The sequence below is a fragment of the Mastigoproctus giganteus genome, chromosome 2, assembly GCF_048544385.1.
Source record: "Mastigoproctus giganteus isolate SK-2022 chromosome 2, ASM4854438v1, whole genome shotgun sequence".
Classification (NCBI taxonomy): domain Eukaryota; kingdom Metazoa; phylum Arthropoda; class Arachnida; order Uropygi; family Thelyphonidae; genus Mastigoproctus; species Mastigoproctus giganteus.
This window is the reverse complement of record NC_143576.1, coordinates 73,068,454-73,096,262: the sequence shown is the minus strand read 5'-3', so window position 1 is coordinate 73,096,262 and position 27,809 is coordinate 73,068,454. Positions and strand designations below refer to the sequence as shown.

The window sequence follows — 27,809 nt, the reverse complement described above, 5'->3', positions numbered from 1 at the left end:
TAGGATATTATGATGTGGTTACAAAGGAACTGGATGTAAAAAATAATTTTGATATCATATATTTGGATTTCAGGAAAGCTTTTGATACTGTTGCACATGGAAGACTATTGTACAAATTGTAGCAGAATGGTATTAAGGGTAAGTTGCTACAATGGATAAAAGGATGGTTAAGTGGGAGAAGACAGAGGGTGGTAATCAATGGGTGCTGCTCTTCTTGGACTAATGTTATTAGTGGAGTCCCACAGGGTTCGGTGTTAGGTCCACTGTTGTTTTGTATATTTATCAATGATATTGATGAAGGTATATCAGGCTTAATGTCGAAGTTTGCAGATGATACAAAGGTTGGCAGGGTTGTTAATGACAGTAATGGCAGTGTGCTACTGCAACAGGATCTAGATAATTTGGGCAGATGGGCTAAGAAGTGGCAACTGAAGTTTAACCTTGACAAATGCAAAGTACTGCATATGGGTAGAAGTAACCCCAGAGAAACGTACGAACTGTTTGGTACTACACTTAAGGTGGTAGAAAATGAAAAAGACCTCGGAGTAATTGTGAAGTCAGATATGAAGTTTTCTGAGCAATGCAGACAGGCTGCCAGGGCAGGTCATGGGGTTTTGTCCATGATATACAGGAATTTTGCTAGCAGGGAAAAGGAGGTGATCATCCCTCTGTATAAGGCAATGGTCGTGCCACGCCTTGAGTTCTGCGTACAGGTCTGGAGGCCTCATTTTAGGAAGGATGTAGATTTACTTGAGCGTGTACAGAGAAGGGCAACAAGATTGGTGAGGGGATTGAAGGGATCCTCTTACCAAGAGAGGCTAAAGTTCTGCAAATTGCAGTGGCTGGAGACTATGCACCTGCGCAGTGATCTGATTGAGGGGTATAAGGCCTTGAATGGGTTGAGCACGCTGAATTCTGATGGGATCCTTCCACTTGTTCAGATTACGAACCTAAGGGGGCATAAATTCAAATTAAGAAAAGACAGATGTAGATTAGATGTGCGGAAATTTGCCTTTAGCCAGCGGGTGGTTAATTGCTGGAACAAACTTCCATCTGTCGTTGTGGAAGTTGATAGGTTGAATAAATTTAAGGAGGAACTGGACAGGCATTTGGAGGAAATGGTGTGATTTTTTTTTTTTTTTTTTTGGCTGATGCTGCATAAGCTCATACACTTGCTTTCTTGCATCAAATGCCACTGCTGCTACTAATATTTCTAAGCGAATCTTATCCAAAAAAAAAGTTCTATGTGAATATGTTCCTCCCTCAAAAAATCAGTCCTAGTATTTACTTAAGGTAACCTGATTCTGCTCCAAATTGAATGCAAGTTGGTCCTGGTTGAATAATTTAGAAAATGAACTTAATGATCATCCAAAATAAGTTTCTTCATATCAGAAAACCCAGGTTTCTGGGAATTTGCAGACTGTAGGACCAAAGCCATATTTGAGATAAGACCATTTTAGGAGTTGAGATATTAGAAGGAATGGTGCCAGACTAAACCTCTTAATCACACAGAATGAGGACTCCACAAACATCTTAATATATTTTAAGATAATAGGGGAATTACACGTGAACCTGACTGTCATAGCAGCTGTTTTTTATGTTTATTATTTATTTCTGGAGGAGGTTCTAAATTCTTGCAGTGTAGACTATGGAGGAATTTTTTACAGAAACAGATTCACAAGTCTTTATGCACTGTGACCTTTGATGTTACTTGACCTGCAAGATAATAGGGGAATTACACGTGAACTTGACTGTCATAGCAGCTGTTTTTTATGTTTATTATTTATTTCTGGAGGAGGTTCTAAATTCTTGCAGTGTGGACTACGGAGGAATTTTTTACAGAAACAGATTCACAAGTCTTTATGCACTGTGACCTTTGGAGTTACTTGACCTGCAACAGGGAAATTTGGAAATTAAAAATTTTTCTTGAAATTGTATTATGACAGGATTTTTATGTTTTATGTTCAAACCAAAAAATAAGAAACAGTTTTTTGTAATTATAAGATACTGATTTAGTAACTGTTTTTATTAGTGGCATCTTCAAGAGCCTTAGAGATGGTCCCACATAAGAATGACAGACTGGACAAAGTAGCAATAAAGGAGAAAATATTCGTCCCTGTGGAATGCTAGTTAAGAATTCACTAAACACGTGTAGTGAATTCTCAATCTTCCTAATATGTGTAGAGAATTATCCTAGTATGTACTTTCCATAATATGACCACTGATAACATCAGTACAAATTAAGACAATTTCATTATAAAACATGAAACTGGTTACAACTGCGTTTTTATCACTTTACAGTTTTAACATGGAAGACTGCTGTACAAATTGGTAAGTATGGCATTAAGGGTAAGATGCTACACTGAATAAAGGGATGATTTAGCATTAGCATTTAGCATTAGCAGAGGCATATGATGCAAGAAAGCAAGCTTATTCAGCATCAGCCAAAAAAAACAAAAAAAACAAAAAAAAAAAAAAAAAACACCCACTCCCATTTCACCCGTCCGTTCGTTCGAAATACCTGTCCAGTTGAGCTTTAAATTTGTTTAGGCTATCAACTTCAACAACCAGTGATGGAAGTCGGTTCCACCAACCAACCACCCGCTGGCCAAAGGCAAATTTCCGCACATCTATCCGACATCCGTCCTTCCTCAATTTGAATTTATGCCCTCTGAGGTGATTATTCTGAGAAAGATGAAGAATCCCATTGGCATTGAGCATGCTCAAACCATTCAAAGCCTTATACACCTCTATCAGATCACCTCGCCGGTGCCTAGTCTCCAGACTCTGTAATTTGCAAAACTTAAGCCTTTCTTCGTAAGACCAACCCTTTGTTCCATTTACTAATCTTGTTGCCCTTCTCTGTACCCGTTCCAGCAGCTCTACATCCTTCTTGAAATTAGGCCTCCAGACCTGTATACAGTACTCAAGATGTGGCCTTACCATTGCCTTATACAATGGAATAATCACCTCCTTATCCCTGCTAGAAAAATTCCTGTATATCATTGACAAGACACCATGAGCTACTCTTGCAGCTCGTCTGCACTGCTCAGAGAACTTCATATCTGCCTGCACAATTACCCCCAGGTCCTTTTCATTCTCCACCACTGTCAGTGTAGTACCGCAGAGTTGATACGTTGCTCTGGGGTTACTGTTTCCCATACGCAGCACTTTACATTTGTCGATGTTAAACCTCATTTGCCACCTCTCAGCCCATCTGTTCAACCTGTCCAGATCCTGTTGCAGCAGCATAGCGTCAGTATTGTCCTTAACGACCCTGCCAACCTTTGTATCATCTGCAAACTTGGACATTAAACTTGATATCCCATCATCAATATCATTCATAAACACCGAAAACAACAACGGACCCAACACTGAACCTTGAGGAACTCCACTAATAACATTAGTCCACGTTGAGCAGTGTCCATTGATTACCACTCTCTGTCTTCTGCCACTCAACCATCCCCTTATCCATAGCAGCAATTTGCCTCCAATGCCACACTGCTCCAATTTGTGCAGCAGTCTTCCATGTGCAACAGTATCAAAAGCCTTTCTAAGATCCAAATATATAATATCAAAGTTATTCCCTGCATCCAGTTCTTTTGTGACTACATCATAGTATCCAATCAAATTGGTCAGGCAAGACCTGCCCTTAACAAAACCATGCTGCGTCTGAGCTATAACTGAATTCTTGTCTAGATGATCCTGCAGTGCTTCTTTAACCAGTGCCTCCATTAATTTACCTGGAACAGAAGTTAAACTAACAGGTCTATAATTACTTGTGTCAGCCTTTGAACCTCCTTTGTGAATTGGGGTCACATTTGCACATCTCCAGTCCATAGGTACCTCCCCTGAGTCCAAGGAAGCTCTCATAATTATGGCTAAGGGTTTGCTTACTTCCTTTGCTGCCTCCTTTAATATAACTGGATAGATCCCATCCACCCCAGGTGCCTTTTTTATGTTTATCCCCAACAATCTCTCCTCCACTTTCCTCTCAGTTATTACAAAATCATCCAGCTCACTGCCAATGTTTACTTTACCTACATCATTCTCCTTCCTGAATAACTCCTCATGCGTGAATGTAGATGCAAAATACTCGTTTAGATTGTTAGCCACCTGAGCAGGATCCTCAACTGTTGAACCATCAATATCCAGTGGACCAATCTGATTCATCCCTTTCCTTTTCGAGTTCAAGTATGTAAAGAACTCTTTTCTGTTTTTCTTTGCATCCTTTGCCAAGGATTTTTCATAGTCTGCCTTTGCCTGCCTAATCTCCTTTGTGACTTGGTTACAGACCAACTTATATCTATCATAGGCTTCCATGTCACCCATTAATTTGTATGTATCCCATGCATTTTTCTTCTCTGCCACATGTCTCATTAGTTCATCTGACAACCATTTAGGCCTAAACCTTGAACAATATTTCTTAGTTGGTATGTAAAGCCTGGTAGCCTCCAAGATTAGTTCCTTGAATGCTTCCCATTTTGAGTTTGCTGTTGGTAACATCATCAGTTGGTCCCACTGTATAGAATTTAAATACTGTCTCAGACCATCATAGTCGCCTTTACGAAAACAAAAACCCTTCCCTTTACCTCTGATGGTAGTTACCTCCTTGAGTAAATCCCACTTCAACACACTGTGATCACTGCCACCTAGTGGTTCATTTATCTGCAGGTTCTTAATGCATGAGGAATCACTACTGATAATCAGATCAAGAGTATTGCTCCCTCTCGTTGCCTCACGAACATGCTGATGTAGAAAACAATCATCCAATAAATCCACAAAAGCCTTGCTAGTGTGCGAGTGACCAACCCACAAATTCCAGTCAATATCTGGGAAATTAAAATCCCCCATTATAAGACTCTCTGATTTACTGGCCCACTCTATTTCCCTGTACAATATCTTATTATACTCATCAGAGTCATTAGGCCTATAGCACACTCCTACTCTCAATTTTGATTTCCCTATGCTTATGTCACACCAAACTGACTCGACGCTGCCCTGTCCATCGATGTCGACTGGCTTCACTTCCTTGGACTTTATGTGTTTCTTAATTAATAGCATAACCCCTCCTCCCCTCCTGTCCTGTCTATCCTTTCTATACACATTGTATTCCCCGAATTCCAGTTCCGCATTACTTATATCTGTGTGACACCACGTCTCTGATATCCCAACAATATCTGCCTTTGATGTTTTGAGCAATACCTCAAATTCATCAAATTTATTTACCAAACTCCTAGCATTGGTGTACACGCAGGTATACATGCACCTGTTTCTATTCTTAGCTACCCTAACACAACCCATGTGTTTACTTGTACCGCAATGACTCCCAGCAGTCTCTGAAATATCCTGCATCCTGTTTTTCAGACTTCTGCTCATTTCAATAGAAGCAGTGCAAGAATCACTTCCACCTCTGCCACTGGCTACTGTTAATCTATTAGTCCTTGTATCCCCCCCAACTAGCAGTTTTCCGACCCACCTAACACTGCCTCGACAGCATCAGCAAAAATTCTTGCACCCTTTCTATTTAAGTGTATCCCATCCCTGTAGAAGCAATCTCTCCTGTTAACAAGTACAGTCCAGGCTGAAAAAAATTCTACCCCTTGAGCCTTGCACAATCCCTCCAGGGCCGAATTGATCGACAAGGCTCTCATCATATACTCCCTCCTATCGTGTCTGGGCAGAATTGCAGACACTTTCAAGTTCAACCCTAATTCACGGCTTTTTTTCAACAGTGACCTGTACTTGCTAAGTAATTCCGCCGGTCTCCTACTATTAAGTGGGAGATGACAGAGAGTGGTAATCAATGGACACTGCACTTCATAGAAAAATGTTATTAGTGGAGTTCCCCAGGGTTCGGTGCTGGGCCCATTCTTGTTTTGTGTATTCATCAATGATATTGATGAAGGTATATCAGGATTAATGTCCAAGTTTTTGGATAATACAAAGTTTGGCAGGTTTGTCCAAGTTTGCAGACGATATGAAGGTTGGCAGGGTCAACCTATGTATAAAGTACCATCGTACTTTATGGTACGGTGCTGTCTGCGAAATAGGCTCTCAAAGGTATATAGAGGAAAGGAGGGATAACAAAGAAAAGATATCAACAAGATAACTATAAAGAAGATGCAGATACTAGAGAAAGATTTAGAATGAAAATCGAGGAACAACTGGAGAAACACCAAACACAGGATGGCGAGCCCATCAATAAAAAATGGGAAGATTTAAGGAAGCACCGAGTGTAACAGCAGAAGAGGCACTTGGAGTGGAACAAAAAAAGAGTGAGAAATTATTTTATCAGGATTGTGAGAAGATCCTGGAAGAACGAAACCAAGCCAGGCAGAAAATTTTAGAGAGAAACTAGAAAGAATAATGAGGATTATGGGGCTAAAAGAGCTGAAGCAAAGTGAGTATGTAGCCAAACGAAAAGAATAGAAAAAATGGAAGAAGAATATGACAAAGAATATAATGACCAATTGTGCAAAGAAATAGAGTGGGCCAGTAAATCAGGATGTCTTATAATGGGGGATTTTAACTTTCTGGATATTGAATGGAAATTGTGGATTGGTCACTCGCACACTAGCAAGACTTTTGCGGATTTATTGGAAGACTGTTTTCTACAGCAACATGTTTGAGAGGCAACCAGAGGGAGTAATACCCTTGACCTGATTATCAGCAGTGATTATTCATGTATTAAGAATTTGCAGACAAAAGAACCACTGGGTGACAGTGATCACAATGTACTGATGTAGCAATTACTTAAAGATGTAAAAACCATCAAGGCTAAAGGGAAGGGCTTTTGCTTTCGTAAAAGTGACTACAGAGGTCTCAGACAATTTTTAAATTCTGTACAGTGGGATCAAGTGATGATGTTACCAACAGTGAATTCTAAATGGGGAGCCTTCAGGGACTTAATTTTGGAGGCTACTAGGCTTTTCATTCCTTCCAACCAAGAAATACTGTTTAAGGTTTAGGCCTAAATGGATGTCAGATGAACTAATGAGACTCGTGGCAGAGAAGAAAAATGTATGGGATGCATATAAAGTATCAGGTGACACAGAAGCCTATGAGAGATATTAACTAGTCTGTAATCAGGTCACAAAGGTTAGGCAGGCGAAGGCAGATTATGAGAAATCCTTGGCAAAGAATGCAAAGAAAAACAGCAAAGAGTTCTTTACTTATACAAACTCTAGAAGGAAAGGGATGAATCAGATTGGACCACTTAACATAGATGGGTTGACTATTGATGACCATGCTCAGGTAGCTGGTAAATTGAATGATATTTTGCATCTACATTCACACATGAGGAGTTATTCAATGAGGGGAGTGGGGAGTGCCAGGTCTTTATCAAACTCTAACAGGGAGCTAAGTAATTTTGTAATAACTGAGAGCAAAGTGGAGGAGAAATTGTTGAAGTTAAACATAAAAAAAAAAAAAAAAAAAAGGCATCTGGGGTGGATAGGATCTATCTAGTTATATTAAAGGGGGCAACAATGGAAGTAAGCAGGCCCTTGTCCATAATTATGAGAGCTTCCTTGGACTTAGGGGGAGATCCCCATGGAATGGAGGTGTGCTTTGTGAATGTATCACCAATTCACAAAGCAGGTTCAAAAGGCGACAAGTAACTATAGACCGTTCAGTTTAACTTGTATTCCAGGAAAAATAATGAAATCACTGGTTAACAAAGTATTGCAGGATCATCTAGACAAGACTGCAGTAATAGTTAAGACACCGCATGGGTTTATTAAAGGGAGGTCTTGCTTGAACAATTTGACTAGATACTATGATGTGGTCACAAAGGAACTGAATGCCAAAAATAATTTTGATATCATATACTTGGATTTCAGGAAAGCTTTTGATACTGTTGCACATGGAAGACTGCTATACAAACTGGAGAAGTATGGCATTAAGGTAAGTTGCTGCAATGGATAAAGGGATGGTTGAGTGGGAGACAACAGAGAGTGGTAATTAATGGACACTGCTCTTCGTGGACAAATGTTACTAGTGGAGTTCCCCAGGGTTCGGTGTTGGACCCATTGTTGTTTTATATATTTATCAATGATATTGATGAAGGTATATAAGGTTTAATGTCCAAGTTTGCAGATGATATAATGGTTGGCAGGGTTGTTAATGATAGTAAAGACAGTATGCTACTGAAACAGAATCTAGAAAAGTTAGGTAAATGGGCTGAGAAGTGGCAACTGAAGTTTAACTTTGACAAATGCAAAGTACTGCATATGGGTAGAAGTAACCCCAGAGAAATATACCAACTCTGTGGTACTACACCCAGGGAAGTGGAAAAGTCCTGGGGGTAATTGTGCAGTCAAATATGAATTTTGCTGAGCAGTGCAGACAGGCTGCCAGGGCAGGTCAATGGAATCTTGTCAATGATATATTGGAATTTTGCTAGCAGGGACAGGGATATGATTATCCTGTTATACAAGGCAATGGCCAGGCCTCATTTTACGAAGGATGTAGAATTGTTAGAACAAGTACAAAGAAGGACAAGATTGGCGAGGGTAACAAATGGGTGTAATTACCAAGAAAGGCTTAAGTTCTGCAAACTGCAGCACGTGAAGGGTAGGCAACTACAAGATGATCTGGCTGAGGTGTATAAGGCCTTGAATAGGTTGAGCAAACTGAATACTGATGGGATTCTTTCCTCTTGCTCAGATTAAGAACCTGAGGGGGCACAGATTCAAACTGAGGAAAGGCAGTTGTAAAATAGAGGTGTAGAAATTTGCCTTTAGCCAGTGGATAGTTGATTGGTGGAACAGACTTCCATCTTTTGTTGTGGAAGTCGATAGCCTAAATAAATTTAAGGCTGAGCTGGACAGGCATTTGGAACAAATGGAGGGGTGAAATGGGAGGGTTTTTTTTTTTTTTTTTTTTTTTTTTGGCTGATGCTGCATATGCTTGCTTTCTTGCATCGTATGCCGCTACTAATGCTGATGCTAATATGGGAAAGAGAATTGCCCAATCCACAAGAAGGGAGATAAACTAATGCATGGAAACTACGGAAGGGGTTGCCTTACTTAGTACAACATATAAGATTTTATCCTTCATTCTGACTAGAAGAATATTGAGAATAGCAGAAGGAGTTGGTGAATATCAAAGTGGGTTCCATGCAGGGAGGTCTGCTGTTGACCATATTTCCACCTTCAGACAGAACTTGGAGAAGTTCTATGAATATAATGTAGATCTGCACCATCTCTTTATTGATCTCAGAATGGCATATGAAGTGTGGATAGAGTGGAGCTGTTAAAAACAATGGGAAGCCTGGGCATACCAAAAAAAGCTTGTAAGGCTGGCAAAGGTCGTGCTGGAAGGAAGCAAATTCACGGTTAAGTTGTAAGGGAATCTCTCAGAGTCCTTTGAAGTGAGGAAAGGGCTGAGACGGGGGGGGGGGGAGCCTTTATCGCCAGTGCCTTTTAAGAGAGAGTTATCAGGTAAGTATCAGCCACCACCAATGGGATCATATATAATAAACTCTACCAGCATACCAGCACTTAGCAAAAAACCCACATATTCTGAGAACAGCTTTTGAAGAGTTTGAGAAAGAAGTAGAAAGGGTTGAGTTGAAGGTAAATGAAAATAAAACGAAGTTTATGATTACAAGTAGGAAGAAGAGAGAAAGTACCCAACAAACTTGGCAACCAGCAAAGCATAGTTTTAATAAACAGAATCCTTCAAATATTTTGGAGCTATGATTCAACATGATAGCAGTAACATCCCAGAAATTCAGGCTCGTTTCAATGTTGGTAATAGATGCTATTTCTTCCTGCAGAAACCCTTTCAATCAAGGCTGCTCTCTAGAAGAACGAAATTAGTGTTATAACCTGTCGTGGCTTATGCTAGTGAAACATGGATGCTTAATAAGAAGGACAAAAAAAATCTTTAAATGTGTGGGAAAGGAAGATATTAAGGAAAATCTCTGTCCCAGTAAAAGTCAGGGAAGAGTGGAAAATAAGAAAAAACTAAGAGCTGAAGGATAGAGAACCAGATATAGTACGAGTGATAAAGAGATCAAGACTTAGATGGGCAGGCCACATGATACGAATGGAGGAAAACAGATGGCCAAGGAAAGCAATGGAAGGGCAACCAGGAGGCAGACCAAGAAAGAGGTGGGTGGATGACACAGAAAATGACCTATGACAGCTCAGGGTGAGACAATGGAGAACAATGGCTAGGGAAAGAGACAGCTTGAGAAAAATCATTGAGGAGGCCAAGGTTCTACAAGGACTATAGCACCATGGAGTAAGTAAGTATGGTGTTATTTAAAATATGATTCAGAACAATAACCAATATTAATATAGAACAGTTTGTCAAACTAATAAAAGGTTCAAAACTATCACCTGCTCCATTCTTGCTATTCCAAAAATTAGATGTCCTTAATTTAGTTAACATAAACAACAAATAAAACTGTTCTAAGTGGCAAACTTCGAGTTCCCAAAAATTCAACATAGGTTAGAGTATACTTAGTCTCTTTCAATATCTGGTTTTATGTTTTGTGTCTAATATCAAAAAATAAAGACTTCTCTAATATTAGTAAAATAATGGATTATCTCAAATTCTATATTTTTAATTTTCAAGATTAAAAATTTTAAACTCTTAGATAATTCTTTCAAAATGCATTAACTTTTATGATTAAAAGAAGTAGCCACCAGCATCTAATTTTGACTAAGATTAGTACTGCAATAAGAAATAATCTTTACAATAAAAAAAAATTATGCTGTTTAAAATGGTCCAGTTCAAAGTAAAACAATCCCAAAAAGTTACTGTTCAAGATTTTCATCTTTTAAAATTTTACTGTGAACCTCTATCTTTCTTTAATGCTCAGAGAAAGTTCCTGACTTTCATGGAACTAAAAAAAAAAAATAAATAAATAAATAAAATAATAATAATAAAATAAAAATCCAGTTGCTTAAGACTGTCTTACTTTTAATGAACACCTGCATAATATTAGAAAATCACAAAACAGAAATAATTTTTAGCTTGCATTTCTTTTAAATGCCAAAACCTCACTTTAGGGGTTGTTTCAGATGATCCTGTTCCAAAAACACGAATTATTAATGAAAGTCACTTTAAGACTAATATTCCACCAGCGTGCTTTTAAATAAATTACCAAAACGCTTGCTTTCCATAATTAATCATGAGAACAATTATAACATTTCATGAGTATAACTTTTATTGCCAACAGCAACCACAGTTGCCATTGGTAATAAAAGTTTTTTCAGTCCTGATGTCCCAGGCTGTGGATCCTTTATAACAACCTTTTATGGTAAAATTTTAGAGGAAAGCACTTTTTGCACTAAATTTTATCGGTAGACTAAGGACGATGTTTCATTTTTCACAAACTAAAGAATTAAAATTCATCAAACATAACCTTCAAAAATGTTTACCATTTCTTCTTGTTGAAAACACTAAAATAGATAACATAATTTCAACAAAAAACGTATGAAACTGTAAACCAAGTATATAGCTTTTATAGCACTCTCTAGACAGAGAATGACACTAGGCAAAATCCCAGCCATAATGCAATAGCTCATGTTCAATCAGTATGCCAATATAGCTCAGCAGTTCATTTCAAGTGCCTTGCCATTTACAGCACTCATTCATCAACCGCAATTGAATGGATGCATATATACATTAAAGCACAAAAATTGAAGTTATTTTTATGCAAATTTGCACCAAACAAATATGATTGTTAAAAAAAACAGATTTCGGGAAGTGTGTCTTTTGTTGGGTAACTTGCATTGCCACATTTAACATCCAATTACAAACGTTAATTTTGAATATTCCAGTAATCTGGGAAGGAAAAAAGTGTAAATGAGTAGCTTGCAGATATCTGAATTAACATACCTGAAACATGTTTCCAGTATCATCATTGTGACTACTACTGGAAGGGGGTTTTTCATGTTTAACCCTCTTTGGAGGTGGATTACGCTACAAAAATGAATTCAAATATATAACAATATCAACAAAAAAAAAAAATATATGAAAATAAATTATTATAGCACAAACTTCTAAAACAATAATTAAAAAATATTAACATATTTCTAAGAAATATTCACCACTTTATTGCTACAAACTGCCAGAAACACACAATAGTTAGAAATTCAACTCAGTTCAACGTAATTGTTTACATAAACAAACTTTTAACATTACAATGAAAATATATATTAAAACTATTGTTAATATCAATAAAATAACTCAAACCACTTAAAATAGGAAACATTGGGAAGACTTGCTTCATACTGTACAACTCCAATAGGATAAAATGAACTAAATATAAAAATTTCAGTTTAAGGATCATAACTTGTCTTCAGTGACAATCTTACTTAATCAAACAACACCATTCAACATGGCATGGTATATGCAGACAGTATCTACTATGAACAACAAAGTGACATCATGAATATGCCTAACACAGCACATCGGCGCCTCCGTAGCCAGGTGGGAAGGAGCAACAGTGCGTAGCACACGCTTCTTGATTAGACCGGGGTTCGAGCCAGTCACCACCAAATACGGAGGATGCGGAAAGGTCAGGGAATGACCACCGCATATCCCGGAGCAATATGGCGTTAGTTGCTAATGTTCCTAAAAACCAAACAACAAACTAACACAGCATCTATCCCATTAAAAAGTAAAATAAATGACCTCAAAAAAGAGGTTAATGCTAAAGAGGTTAACCCTGCACCTGCCCTGACAACCTTGTGTGACCATGAAATACTATACACATGAAATAGAAACAATCCAAACAAGCAGTTGGCTTCTAACTCTTATTAAAGTAACTACAAAGGATATATCAGAGGAAAAAAATACCAAATGTAGCCTGCCTATACAGTAATGACAGGAGTGGTGTAACAAACTGAACACATTTGAACTTCTGATCAAGTCAACTAACCTCAATACTGTGGGGGCTAATTGACACATAGTGGCAACTTGGGATAGTGGATGAAAAATTGCAGTAGTGAATATATAGGATCAATCCCAAAGTGTGATAAGAGGTAATTAATACTAAGGGGAACATAAAGTTGCATGAAGTATGATAATTGCACTAAGCAACTTAAATGAGCAAGGAAATGTGAAAGCTTCATTATGGACAATTATAGTGGAGAGAAATTATATAGGCAGTTTAAAGGTCACTTGTTAGCTGCTCTCTTCTCACTCATTCCATATACCTTTCACTTCACAATTCATGGTACTAATTGCTTACAAAAGCAGTGTGTTGATGACAAGGGGGTGGAACTGCAGCGTGAATACATCACAGAATAGCTTGTAATCTTAATTTGACTATAGAAATTGGCTCAACTAAAACTTAATATACCTCAACTTACTTCACTGGAAAGCATGGATGCTAATTTCCTAAAGTGGACTTCTTTTTCTTAACTTACTGAAGGACTTATTTATTCTAACGTCAGGAAAAACCAAACCAAAGAGGACCCAAACCTACACTAAGGATTCAAGCAGTTTCAAATATATGTCAGTGTAAGAGATAAAAGGAGTTAGTCATCAATCATTATCCATTTTATCAATAATGGCAACAGCAAATATCCTTAAAATTTGGCCATTATCTATTTTATATCATAAAATTGTTAATAACACAGAAATTTCAGTGAAGGTTTCGATTTTGAGGGTTGGGGTGAGGGGACTATAAGTGGAGTGGGGTAGTTGTTCTTAGTTTTCTTGATATCTATTAACTGAGACAATAATATTAAAAGATTTGAGAAGATGAAAGAAGATATTTGTTGACATTAGACTTGAACTTCTGTAGGTTGTAATTTTCAGAAATATATGAAGGAAGGTTATTCCGGAAAACAGAAGTTGAATGAATAAATCAGGAAGAAGAAAAGTTGGTTCTGTAAGTTTGAACTTGAACAATAAAAGGATGTCAACTGGTTGCGGCACGTATTCGGACGGCTTTGGAAAGAGAGAGAGAGAGAGAGAGAGAGAGAGAGAGAGAGAGAGCACGGGAATTATAGATACCAATTCGGAAGAACAGTACCCATGGAGGTATCTGTAGAATAGGCAAGCAGCAGAAAGGGAACGTCTTTGAGACAGAGTGGAGAGACTGTTAAGATGAGTCATTAATTAACCTAACTGTCCTCTTCTAAATGGAATCTAGAAGCCTTGAGAGAGAGGGAAGTTCAGGGGGCATCATCACATATGTGGGAACAATATTCCATAGTAGGTCAGATTTGCGATTTGTACAGACTGAACAGCTATTTTGAAGAAAAGAAACGCAGAGAGCGAAAGGAAAAAACCCAATTTTTTAAATGCAAAGGAAGAATATTTGTAATGTGCATATGCCAAGAGCGATTAGAAGTCAGGGTAATCCCCAAGAGAGAGATATATGATCTTGGGTCAAAATCAGATTCTGAGGCAATCCAGATAATCGAAGATAGGCTAAGGAATAGAAGAATCCTTTTAGCGACTTATAAGACAGGACTGAGTTTTAGAAAAGCTGAAATCAGTTCTGTTATCTTTTCCCCACTGCAGAATTACCTGAAGTTCAGAATTTAACGAATTAGTAGTGGATATCTGAGAAGTTGAAGCTGTTTGATTAGGGCAAGATTTCTCAAACTGGAAGGTGTAATGCAACATACTATCATCAGAAAAACTATGGATAGGATTTCTGGTCAATGGAAGAAGGTCATTAATATACAAGAGGAAAAGAGTGGAAGAAAGAAATTAACCTTAGGGAACTTGGATTGATTTGCTTTTTGCGAAGCGGGAACCTACCGTTGAATGGAGACAGGCCAACGCATTCCAACTTCATAAATGTTGAATGTTAGCGTCATGATGGTGAAATTATTAAAAATAGTATTGTTGTTGGTGCTTGTGAGTTTTATTGTGGATATTAGTAAAATATTTCAACCCCCAAAATGTCTACTAAAAAACGTAAAATTGATTTAGAGTGCCGTGTTTTCAAAGATGAATGGACCTGGAAGTACTTTTTCACAGTTGTAAAGGATAAACCACTGTGTCTCATCTGCAATGAAACCGTAGCAGTCTTCAAAGAATACATTTCCCGCCACTTCACTTCTAAGCATAAAAATTCCAATTACGAAGCAATGTCCGAATATAAAAGGAAACGAAAAGTAGAAGATCTTCACAAAAAATTATCAAGTTACCAAAATTTTTTTAAGAAAAAAAAAAAAATAGTTCGTTCTCAGTAAGCAGCTACACATGCAGGTTATATTGTAGCATACAATATTGCTAAAAGTAATAAAGCTCTCTCTGATGGGGAGTTTGTTAAACATTGTATGCTCCAAGTTTGAATTAATTGAATTGCAGCTTGAATTAATTGAATTGCAATCTAACAATCACCTCTAACAGTTGTTTCTCAATGTCCCAAAATTAGTTCTACAAGTCTTTGTCAAAATCTAGTTTCCCAAATCTGATATCTCACGCCCAGAAAGTTAGTGCTATGTTTGCTTCATCCTATCTATGTGAACAGGTATTTTCTACAATGAAACTTCGAAAGAGTTGTATTAGAAACAGACTGACAGATAAGCATTTAACTTCACTTCTCAGAATCAGTACATCCCAGTTTGAACCAGATTATGAGGAACTTTTAGAAATGCAGCCACAACTTCATTCATCGCATTAGCATTAAAGAATTTTTAAACTATACTATTTTTTTGAGTCTTTATTGCATTTTATAATAAATTATATTGACCTGCCAAAATTTTTTCTTTTTTTTTTGGCCCACTCCTAAAAAAGTTTGCCCATCACTGCTTTAGAGCAGTGGTTTTCAACCTTTTTTTAATAACGGCACCCCTAAGTTATTTATTTTATTTTGCGGCACTCCACTCAATTTTCTGCCTGTTAGATCCAATTCTGTGTGTGTGTATATATATATAATATTAAAAAATATATGTTATATGATAGTTATTACAATAATATAATTATAAAAATTACATTTCATAATACAAATTATATATATACAGTATATAATTTTATTCTTTATATAGAGGTACTAAGTAAACATCAATTATAGATCACCACAAAATTAAAAAGATACTGTACACCTTTTTATAATTAAATAAACATATAAATTTAAAAAAATAATAATAATAAGTTTAAGTAACTTAAACCCACATTACATGGCACCCCTGAACTGTTGTTGTGGCACTCCAGTTGAAAACCACTACTTTAGAGACTGAACATGGGTTCCACCACTTCAAGCCTCCAATAAGCAGAGAGGTGGTATTGTACCAGTTGATGAGATTCATCTACCACCTAGTATTGCCTGGTAACACAGAGGGGCGGCATTCCTCTGTGTGGTGTGGGTGCCACACCTCGACCCCTGCTTACATTAGTTCACACCTGGATGGTCACTCTCAGTGTGCTGTGCCGTATTTCGGGATTTGCACATGGGGGTTATACCCAGTCCCACCATTATGAAGGTGCAAGCAGAGGATTTGACTGCCACAGACAGATCAGCCTTCAACAAAATTAGGTCCAATTGGCTTGAGTATCATCTAAATATCAATTTTATCAATGTTTTAGAATCCCATGTAGCAAGCACAGTTTGGCATATCTGAGAGAATGTCTGCTACAACCTCAAGGACTTAATACAGCATACACATGGTAAGAATATACCCAGCTCCTTAACATGACGTGTATCCAGTAAGTCCATAGCAGAGAAAAGCACAGACCTGGCACAACACATACTGGCAACCATAGCATGCTCTGAGACAACCCAGGAATAGCTAAAGGGGCTAGCCCAGACAGCAATTAATAAAATAATCTGTAATAAAATCATATAGTTTTAAGAAAGGCATAGGAAATTAAAATAAAAATGGGGTCATTTAATAATAGTAAGTATACCTCACAAGATTATTATTAGTAAGACAAAGAGATTAAAGTGCAAAATCTGAAGAAGAGAAAGGATACAAAGACAACCAATATAAAGAATTGGTTGTCTTTGGACTGTTATTTATTTGTATGTTATTTGGTTTTTTTTTTTTAGGAGTATTAGCAACTAAGGCCATATTGCTCCGGGATATGCGGTGGTCATTCCCTGACCTTTCCGCATCCTCCGTACTTAGTGGTGATGGGCTCGAACCCTGGTCTAATCAAGAAGCGTGTGCTACGCACTGCTGCTCCTTCCCATCTGGCTACGGAGGCATCTTCTCTTTGGACAATTGCAATTCATTTGAATTAGTTTAGCTGCATAGGAAAGAAGAGCTTTACTGTGAATTAATAAGCCAGGGTATAAATTCAGCAAGTCAATAAATGGAAAATGCTTTTCAGCCAAATGCTGAGTGTTGTTAACTCCACCTCTTTATTAACCAAACTTAATTAATGAAGAAGTGAGAACTGATTCTGTCTAGATTTGCTGGAAATTTTCCATGCCACTAATACCCAAATTTCAGAGCAGTCAATGACAAAGTTATATAATTTGCATAATAACAGAGAAGTTGTACCAAATTGAAAAAGAAATTTCAAATTAACTGAAGCAGCTGACCACATAAGATTGCAGCCTTATAGACTCACAGGACAAAAAGTCCACCTAAGAAACCAGTATTAAATATGGGTGATTTTTTTTAAAGTTTGAGTGAGAATATCTGCTCAAAGTGGTGAAACACAGAGAATGAGGTCTGATCATTGTTGAAAAATATCTGATAATAATATGGGCAGAGTGAATACATTGCAGATTTTGTTTAGCACTTACAAGAACAATTTGGTGTTTCAAAAAAATAGTTTACAAGATTGGAGAAATTAAATTTGGAGTCTTAAGTAGATTCCCAGCCCCTCATGTTCGTGGAAAAGAGGAATAATTTGAGAATCGTGAGAGGCCATGATTGAAAGGATGTTGCTTTTAAGAGAGAATTGAAGTTGATCTGTTTTGATGGATTAAAGGACAAATTTAAAGAATAAAGATATGAAGAAAATTCTTTTAGCATTTTACAGATGAGGCCTTGTGTAATGATGGAAGATTAAATGAGAACAGTCAAAGAGTTTAATATTATCTGCATAAGAAATCACATGTTTATGTTATCATAAGGCTGCAGAACAGAAGAGAAGTACACTGAGTGAACAGAAATCATGGGATACCTACCTAGGACCACCTTTCGCCTAGATAAGGGCATTCACACGGCGAGGCACTGAGTCCACTAGTTCACAAAAACATTCCACAGGTATTTCCACACATGCTTGCTGCACTGCTGTCCATAATTTCGTCGCATTTCTGGGTAGAGGAATCAAAGCTCGAACGGACCTCTCCACAGCATTCCAAAGATGCTCCACAGGATTCATGCCCGGTGAAAGAGGATGCCATTCCATGGTGGGATAAAATCTGCAGAATGCTCTTCGAACAATGTTCTAGTCACCACAGCTCTGTGGGGAGGCACATTGTCCTGCTGAAAGAGTCCATTGCCCTGCAGGTGCACGATGACCACGAAGGGATACAGATGGTCTGCAAGGAGGGACATGTAACCTGGACAATTCAGAGATGGGTCTAAATGTATAAGAGGCTGACGTGTGTCAGTTGACCATGCCTCAGACCATTACTGACCATCCACCTGTCTGAACAGTTCCTTGTTGACACGATGTGTGCATAGCTTAGTGCAGTTCCACCAAATATACACCCTCCAGTCCGTGTGAAATAACTGGTAACGGCACTCATCGGACCAGTCTCCAATCATCCAAGGTCCAGTGCCGAGGTTCTTTTGCCCAGTTCAGATGTAGAGTCCTGCGCCTTGGTGTTAGCAATGGGACTCTGATGGGTCAGTGGCTCCACCTATTGCAGCTAATGATCGCCTGTTGGTCTTAGTGGAGACATTTCTGGCACATCCCTCGTTGAATTCGACGGTGATTTGTGCCACTGTCCCTCTCCGGCTGGCTGAAACAATGCAAGACAGACATCGACGGTCCGTATTTGGTGGTCACGGACCCAAACCCCCGGTCTAATCAAGAAGTGTGTGTGCGCTATGCACTGCTGCTCCTGCCCACCTGGCTATGTCCAGCTTTACACGCATTGGAAATAAAGATGCTCCTGATGCACAGTGCATTGTATGTAATAAAATATTAGCAAACAGTTCTTTGGCTCCTGCTAAACTTGTGTTTCGTAAGTGTTCCGTAAATATAGTGTGAAATGAAAAGTGTTCTGTGACTAAAAAAGTTTGGGAAATGCTGGTCTAGAAGACTAAGAGAGAAGCAATATTTGTGATGTGCTTTTGCCAAGCAAGGTTAGGTCAGGCTAATCCCCAATAGAGATATGTGATCTTGTCTAGAAATCTGAGTGTCATCAAAGATATGCAAAGGAGCAGAAGGATCCTTTTTGCGAGATATAAGATAGGACTGAATTTTAGGATTGAAATTAACTAAGTTATCTTTGCCCCACTGAAGAATTACCTGGACATAAGCATTTAAAGAATTGGTAATGGATATTCGAGAAATTGAAGCCATTTGTGCAGGACAAGGTTTCTCTAACTGGAAAGTGGAATGCAGTGTGTTGTCATCACCAAAACAATGGATAGGATTTCTAGTCAATGGAAGAAGTTCATTAACATACAAGAGGGAAAAGGAGAAAGAACTGAACTTTGGGGGAACACCAACATTAAAGTTAGAAAACGGAGATCCATTTTTCATCACCTGCAGTGAGGGTTTAATCACAATCAGAGAGAAAACTGGATACCCAATTAGTAGTAGTGGCAAATGATGCAAGAAAGCTAGCTTGTACAGAATCAAAAAAAAAAAAAAAAAAAGCTCACACTTCCACTATACACACCCTCCAAGAATTTGTCTACTTCTTCCTTGAATTTATTCAAACCATCCACTTCCACAACAACCGATGGAAGCCAGTTCCAATAATCAACCACCCGCTACCTGAAGGCAAGCTATCACAAATCACCTATCCAACCACCATCCTTCCTCAAATTAAATTTATGCACCCTCATGTGTATAGTCTCAGCAATAGGAAGAATGCCATTCACATTCAGTTTACTAAATCCATTCAAGACCTTAAACACCTCAAACAGATCACTCCGTATGTGCCTGGTTTCTGGAAGAATACAAAAACAGTTGGCAGTTCATAAGATGGAAGTTACCTTGAAGATCTTTATGCCAAACACAATAAAAAGCATTTGAAATGTCATGAGCAAATGCTTGAATTTCACTAAACTTTTACATTAAATTTGTCCACAGATTGGGAAACATACACTAGTATATCCAAGTGGATATACTAGTGTATGGCTTCCATCAACACTGATGGAAGCCATACTGAAAATTACTCATCAAATGGAAAATTTCAAGATAGTTTTGGAGTTTGTAGTTTATGGAATTCTGCATTACTTTAGAATGAAGAGAAATATGTGCAAGTGTAAAATGTAAAGTAAAGTGTGCTAGTTGAGAGAGACCCTCCATCTCCGCATCATATTCTTTGTATGTGTGACACAGAACTCTGTGGAGGCCAGAGATTCAAAAAGTGTGGAGAGTGGTTTGTTGTGTAGTATTATGTTCTGTTGTTTCTCTGACCATTTAGCTGTTGGGCACCTACTGGGACCCACAGTTGCCCACACTTTGCCACAAGGAGGCAGATCAGGCACCCAATAGATTATTTAAGTACTCTGGCAGGGCCTGCCACCTAATTTCCGAGAATTTCAGTGGCTGGAAAGGCCTATATAAAAGGGGGGGGGGGAGGATTTAGCACTAGAATTTGGAAAAGCTGAAAGACATTTACGTTTAGTTTAGATGTTGATTTAATTTGGCAGCATTGCTAGAGGTATACTCGGTCGGTTTAGTTGTGGGGGAGAGAGGTAGAGGGATGGGAACGATAGAGTAGGCATCCCCAAAGAGGTCAGTGGTGACAAGACCCACCAAGCAAAGTATGGGGCAGGCAGGGACCCATCTCCTCCCTGCCTGGGGAATGGAGTTTTAAAGGGAACTGGGTCTGAGTACCCAGTTCGAATCACCAAATAGCATGTTGGCGGAGCTGCAGTATATCTCAGTCAGTGATAGTTGTCAGTAGATTGTCAGGATAAGTGTTGATTCCAGTAGGATGGTCAAACTGCCCATCCAGCTCTGGGCGTAGGATATGTTAGCTGGCAGTGGTGGGGGAGAGACACATTTACTTCATTCATAATCTGCATTCTCACTCTACTTGCATTTTATTTTTATACATTTTTCTTATATTTTATATATATTTTTTTCCTGATAGGTTACATATACAGTTGATTCTGCTTATATGGGACACATCGGGACTAGCACATTTTGGCCCGATTAAGCGGCTGCCCCAATTATGTGATGTTTCACATAAATAGTTAAAAATACAGCTTTACGATTCATTTTCTGCACGATCAAATCACGTTAAGATGAACTCACCAAAGTCAAGTACCGTTCACTATACAATATGTAGTAAGTGCCGTTCGTTGTGATCACGTTAGTAAATTCAATTTTAATTCTATTAAACAGTGATTCTAATTAGCGAAAATAGGAGGAATATCCACAGGCTATAAAGTAAAGATATATTAAGTACAAATTTACACTTTATTACCTTACCAATTAAAAAATTAAATGATACGGGAAAATCGCAAGAATATTTTCCACAGATTAGTAAAATAAAGATAGATTTACGCTTACATGCATAGCTTAATTAATTAATACATACTGTAATATGTACAGTATGTATTAATTAATTAAGCTATGCATGCCTATATAAAAGGGGGGGGGGAGGATTTAGCACTAGAATTTGGAAAAGCTGAAAGACATTTATGTTTAGTTTAGATGTTGATTTAATTTGGCAGCATTGCTAGAGGTATACTCGGTCGGTTTAGTTGTGGGGGAGAGAGGTAGAGAGATGGGAACTAGCTGACATTTCTGTTCACCGACATTTGTGGGTAGGGGTTAAAATTTAAAACAGTAAAAGAGATAAACAATCAGTAGCAAAGAACAAAGCACACACACAAATCGCAAGTAGCATGATACACGCAAGTGAGAACAGAGTAACAAATTACGAAGCTTAAAAAACAGGAATGAAGAGCAGATTCGAAAAATTATTTTTTTAAATTAATTAATTTAAAAAATAGGAATGAAGAGAAGATTCTGAAAATTAATTTTTTTTTATATGAGTGAAGATTTTATGGAAGTGTAAACACATTTCACCATAATAACCCACAGAATTCCAGCTGTCGGTATTATCACAAATTCAATAAGATCGAGTTTACTGTCCGTTTATGATAGATTTCACTAACAGAAAAGCCCAATAAACAGGTGACTGCTAATTGTTTTATGGTTGTGACCTCCAGAAATTCGATCGAACCACGAAGTACGGTCGGAGACAATTGTAGGGTAATCTCGAGCGCTGCGGTCTCCTGACTAGATTAAACGGCATGTTGTCTCAATTAAGCGAAGTAAACCCTGGCTATTTTCTCGATTGGGTTCTGTTCTTTAAGGTTTGTCCCAAATAACCAGAATCCACTGTATATATTTTTTTTCACTCACTCATTCATCTTTTCTCCTCCACTTTGCTCTCAGTTATCACAAAATCACTTAGCTCCCTGGTAGAGTTTGATCAACTTCTGGCATTCCTCTCCTTGAATAACCCTTCATTTGTGAATATAGATGCAAAATACTCATTCAGTTTATCAGCTACTTGAGCAGGATCATCAATACTTAAACCATCTATGTTAAGTGGACCGATCTGATTCATTCCCTTCCTTCTATAGTTTATATATGTAAACAACTCTTTGCTGTTTTTCTTTGTATCCTTTGCAAAAGATTTCTCATAATCTGCCTTTGCCTGCCTAACCTCCTTTGTGACTTGATTGCAATCTAGCTTATATTTGCCGTAGGCTTACTGTGTTGCCTGATAATCTATATGCATCCCATGCATTTTTCTTCTCTGCCACGGGCCTCATTAATTCACCTGACATCCATTTAGGCCTGAAACCTTGAACAGTAATACTTAGTTGGTATGAACAGCCTAATAGCCTCCAAGATTAAGCCCCTGAAGGCTTCCCATTTTGAATTTGCCAGGGGTAACATCATCAGTTGTTCCCACCATATGGAATTTAAAAACTGTCTGAGACCTTTACAAAAGCAAAAATCCTTCCCTTTACCCTTGATTTTAGTTACATCTTTAAGTAAATCCCACATCAGTACACTGTGATCACTGTTACCTAGTTGTTCTTTTACCTGCAAATGCTTAATGCATGAATAATCACTGCTGATAATCCGATCAAGAGTATTACTCGCTCTTGGTGACCCTCGAACATGTTGCTGTAGAAAATAATCCTCCAATAATCCAGAAAGGTTTTGCTAGCATGTGAGTGACCAACCCACAAGTTCCAGTCAATATCTGGAAAGTCAAAATCCCCCATTACAAGACATTCTGATTTACTGGCCGGGCCACTCTATTTCTCTGCACAACTGTTCATTGTACTCATGAGTCATTAGGCCTATAATGATATTAGGCAACTGAAGTTTAACCTTGACAAATGCAAAGTACTGCCTATGGGTAGAAGTAACCCCAGAGAAATATACCAGCTGTGTGGTTCTACACTTAAGGTGGTAGAAAATGAAAAAGACCTGGGAGTAATTGTGCAGTCAGATATGAAGTTTTCTGAGCAATGGAGACAGGCTGCCAGAGCAGGTCATGGGGTTTTGTCAATGATATATAGGAATTTTGCTAGAAGGGAAAAGGAGGTGATTGTCCCTCTGTATAAGGCAATGGTTTTTTTTTTTTTTTTTTTTTTTTGATTTGGTAGTTATTGGCGCATCGGCTTCTGTGGCCATATTGCACCTCCCAAGGTTTTTGCAGTACTTTGATCCAAGCCTGAGGCGGGAATCGAACCCGCGACCTTTGGGTTGCCGGGCAGGTACTTTACCCACTCGGCTAGCCCGGTCGGCGTATAAGGCAATGGTCAGGCCAAACCTTGAGTACTGCGTGCAGTTCTGGAAGCCTCATTTTAGGAAGGATATAGATTTGCTTGAGCGTGTACAGAGAAAAACAACAAGATTGGTGAGGGGAATGAAGGGATCCTCTTACCAAGAGAGGCTTAAGTTCTGCAAATTGCAGTGGCTGAAGACTAGACACCTGCGCGGTGATCTGATTGAGGTGTATAAGGCCTTGAATGGGTTGAGCACGCTGAATTCTGATGGGATCCTTCCACTTGTTCAGATTACAAACCTAAGGGGGCATAAATTCAAATTAAGAAAAGACAGATGTAGAATAGATGTGCGGAAATTTGTCTTTAGCCAGCGAGTGGTTAATTGCTGGAACAAACTTCCATCTGTCGTTGTGGAAGTTGATAGGTTAAATAAATTTAAGGAGGAACTGGACAGGCATTTGGAGGGAATGGTGTGGTTTTTTTTTTTTTTTTGGCTGATGCTGCATAAGCTCATACGTACACTTGCTTTCTTGCATCACATCCCACTACTTCTACTACTACTACTAATACACTAAACAGACTCAATGTTGCACTGTCCACTCATGTCAACTTGATGCACTTCCTTAGATTTTGTGTTTCTTAACTAACAGCATAATCACTCCTCTCTTTCTACGCTATTTATCCTTTCTGTACACATTGTACTCCCCAAATTCCACTTCTGCACTGCTTATATCTGTGTGTGTGACACCATGTCTTTGATATCCCAATAATATCTGCCTTTGGTGCCTTGGTCAGCACTTCAAATTCAAATTTATTTACTATACTTCTAACATTGGTGTACATGCAAGTATACATGCACCTGTTCTTACTCTTAGTTACCGTAACACAGCCTATGTGTTTATTTGTTCCATGATGACTCCAAGCAACTTGCTCTCTAGGCTGCTGCTCATTACAATAGAAGCAGGGCGAGAATCACTTTCACCTCTGCCTGCAGCTACTCTTAATCTTTTAGTCTATGAATCCCCCTCAAGCTAGCAGTTTTCCAACCCATCTAACACTGCCTCAATAGCATCAGCAAATATTCTCGAACCCTTTCTATTTAAGTGTATCCCATCCCCTCTCCTGTTAGCAAGCACAGACCATGCTGAAAAAAAATTCTACCCCATGAGCCACAATTCTACCACAATCTCTCCAGGGCTGAATTGATTGACAAGCCTCTCATCATATACTTCCACCTATTGTGTCTGGGCAGAATTGCAGATGCTTTCAAATTTAATCCTTACTTTCGACTTTTTTTCAGCATTGACCTGTACTTGTTAAGTAAATCTGCAGATCTCTCTCTTCTCACTTTCTTCACCAAGTAGGTCAAAATGGAGATAAAAAGATCGTTTTGAATCAAAGACCACTTGGAGATATTTTAGTTCTGTTACTATTTTTATAGTAGTTGTGTTAATTTTGATTTGTGGACGTCTTCTTGTCAAAATTGCCTTTTAGATGTATTTGTTTGGTTTTTTCAGGCGTTGTTTTGAGCATTTGCATTTGTGTCCACTCCTGCAGCTGCAAGAGGGGTGGCATTTTATCTTTGCTCTACAAGCACTCAGTTGTTACCTTTTACAAGTAAAATCATGTCATCTGCAAAGGCTACACTTTCCATGGGGACCAGATCCAAAGCCAGAAATTCATCCAGAACAATGTTCCATAAAAGCCAAGGACTGAATCCTACGGGCAACCTTTCTTCACAGGGCATATCAATTTCTGAATCCTTGTGCGTACTGAGACACTTCTGTCTGTAAGGTAGCTGTTTATTACCTTATAGAGGTTTTGTGAGGTATTTGCCTGGCTGAATCTCTTAAGGACAGTAAGTCACTAGAGTGAGTCAAATGCCCAGCAAAGTCAATAGAGATTGCCAGCATATGTTTCTCCTCTTGAGTTTTTAACTGTTGTCAGTAGGTGGTGCATGGCATCCTCCAAAGAGTTGCCATACTTAAAACCATATAGATTGTTGGAATGTAAACCTGCTTCTTGTAGTATTGAGCTAATCTGTTATACATTAGTCTTTCGTATACAGTAGACTGTCGAAATAGCGGCACCCCGAATAATGGCACATTCGAAATAACAGCACATTGAGATCTGATATATATACATACAGCACAGATATCTTGCAGTGCCGAAAAAAGAAAATGGTGAGTCACGTGATTACTGTATTTGTTTACATTTGCCATTTTCAAAGTGAATTCTGTACTGATATGATGGATTATGCAGCTGTTTTACATTTATTTTAAATTATAAACCCCTCACTATGGCTGCTAACGTTAATAAACCTCATACAGAGAAGAACAACATTAAAACTTAATGACAAACTCAATATAATCCATACTATTACATTAGGGTCACCGGTAATGTTAATTCATATACTCATGTGTATTGTGTCTGTAATTTGTGTGTGTTCTCTACCCGATTTGCCTGTTTGCTGGACGAAAAACTGTAGTTTTTGGGGGTGGGGGAGAAAGCCTATAAGTTTCTCATGTCATCGACAGGATTCGAACCTGGGCCTTTTTCCACCTGGTGTGGAGAGGCCAGTAATGATACCAATGTGCTACCTGTGCAGACTAAACTTGATATAATAAAGAAAATAGAACAGGGCGTAAGCAACAGTGTATTAATGGCAGAATATAACACTGAATCGTCAAATTGTTTGTTTTTCATGTTGTGCAGTTAATAAATTTGCATTCTTAAAATCTCTATTTCTTATTTGGCCTCATTATTTCTGCATTAAAAATTATAAATCTCTATTTCTTATTTGGCCTCATTATTAAATACATTTAAAATAAAACTTTCTAGATAACGGAAAAATCGAAATAATGGCACCTTGAATCCCTGAAGGTGCCGTTATTCTGAAAGTTATTGTATTTTCCCTAGTTATTTTTGGGAATATACAGTTATTATATAGTGCTATTAATCTGTATGGTGTTATTTCCACTAATTTTTTGATAATCACAAGCTCTAAGAGGTCAAAACCTGGCCATTTATTGTTTTTGGTTTTAGTTAGGGCTACTTCTAGGTCTTGATAGTAAACAGATGTTCAATATTGGCATTGTTGTATTCAGTGTTTTCTTTTATAATGTCTAGCTGGGTGGGGGAATGATCCCAATTTCAATCTGAATAATACTGTCTATGATGTTATTTACAGAATTCGCCCAACACAGGGTTGGGGGTCCATCTGGTTTGACAGTGTTTTCCAAGACATTTCTTCTTGGCAGCTTGTTGGTCACTATTCTGTAGATAACTCTCCAAGACTTATTGTTTCTGGTAGTTCTCACAAGTGCCCCCCAGCATTCCTTTTTCTTGTCTCTTATGAGGGCTGTAACTGATTCCTGAGAGTTCTGTAAAAAAAAATTTCTCAGTGCATCCACCTCATTTTGTGGCCAAGATGTTCTGGCTCTGAAAATTTCTCTTTGCCTGGTACAACCGTCTCCTGAATATAGTCAGTTCAGGGCACCACCAGGGAACTGCCTGCTTCTTCAGTTTTTTCCATGGGATAAACAGGTTTGCTGTTTTGTCATAGTCAGAGTTTGATCATCAGGGCTAAAGTTGCCTGATCTAGGCCACTCATTTTTATGTTTTTGCAGCTCAGCTGCTGTATGTTCTGCAAAAATCTGCCAGTTTGCCCTTTTAAGGTTGTACCTTTTGATATCCAAACAAGGAATGTTGGGTTGTTTGTAATTGCCTGTTTAGTTTGAAGGTGATAACTCTATGAGCTGATGTGATCCAGGCTGGCTGGACACACACCAATCAGCTGCTGTATGTTCTGCAAAAATCTGCCAGTTTGCCCTTTTAAGGTTGTACCTTTTGATATCCAAACAAGGAATGTTGGGTTGTTTGTAATTGCTTTAGTTTGAAGGTGATAACTCTATGAGCTGATGTGATCTAGGCTGGCTGGACACACACCAGTCTGTAATTTTATAGGCT

At 38.3% G+C, this 27,809-nt stretch overlaps 1 protein-coding gene across 3 annotated transcripts in view; it reads right to left on the bottom strand.

The window, feature by feature from the left end:
* Ssb-c31a (single stranded-binding protein c31A) overlaps positions 1 to 27,809 on the bottom strand; it is a 119,902-nt gene that overhangs the window by 33,477 nt on the left and 58,616 nt on the right. For all 3 annotated transcript variants that reach the window (XM_090368514.1, XM_090368516.1, XM_090368517.1), the window contains exon 3: positions 11,860 to 11,943. In XM_090368514.1, coding sequence (XP_090224640.1) covers positions 11,860 to 11,943 — 84 coding nt within the window. The remainder of the gene's footprint in view (positions 1 to 11,859; positions 11,944 to 27,809) is intronic.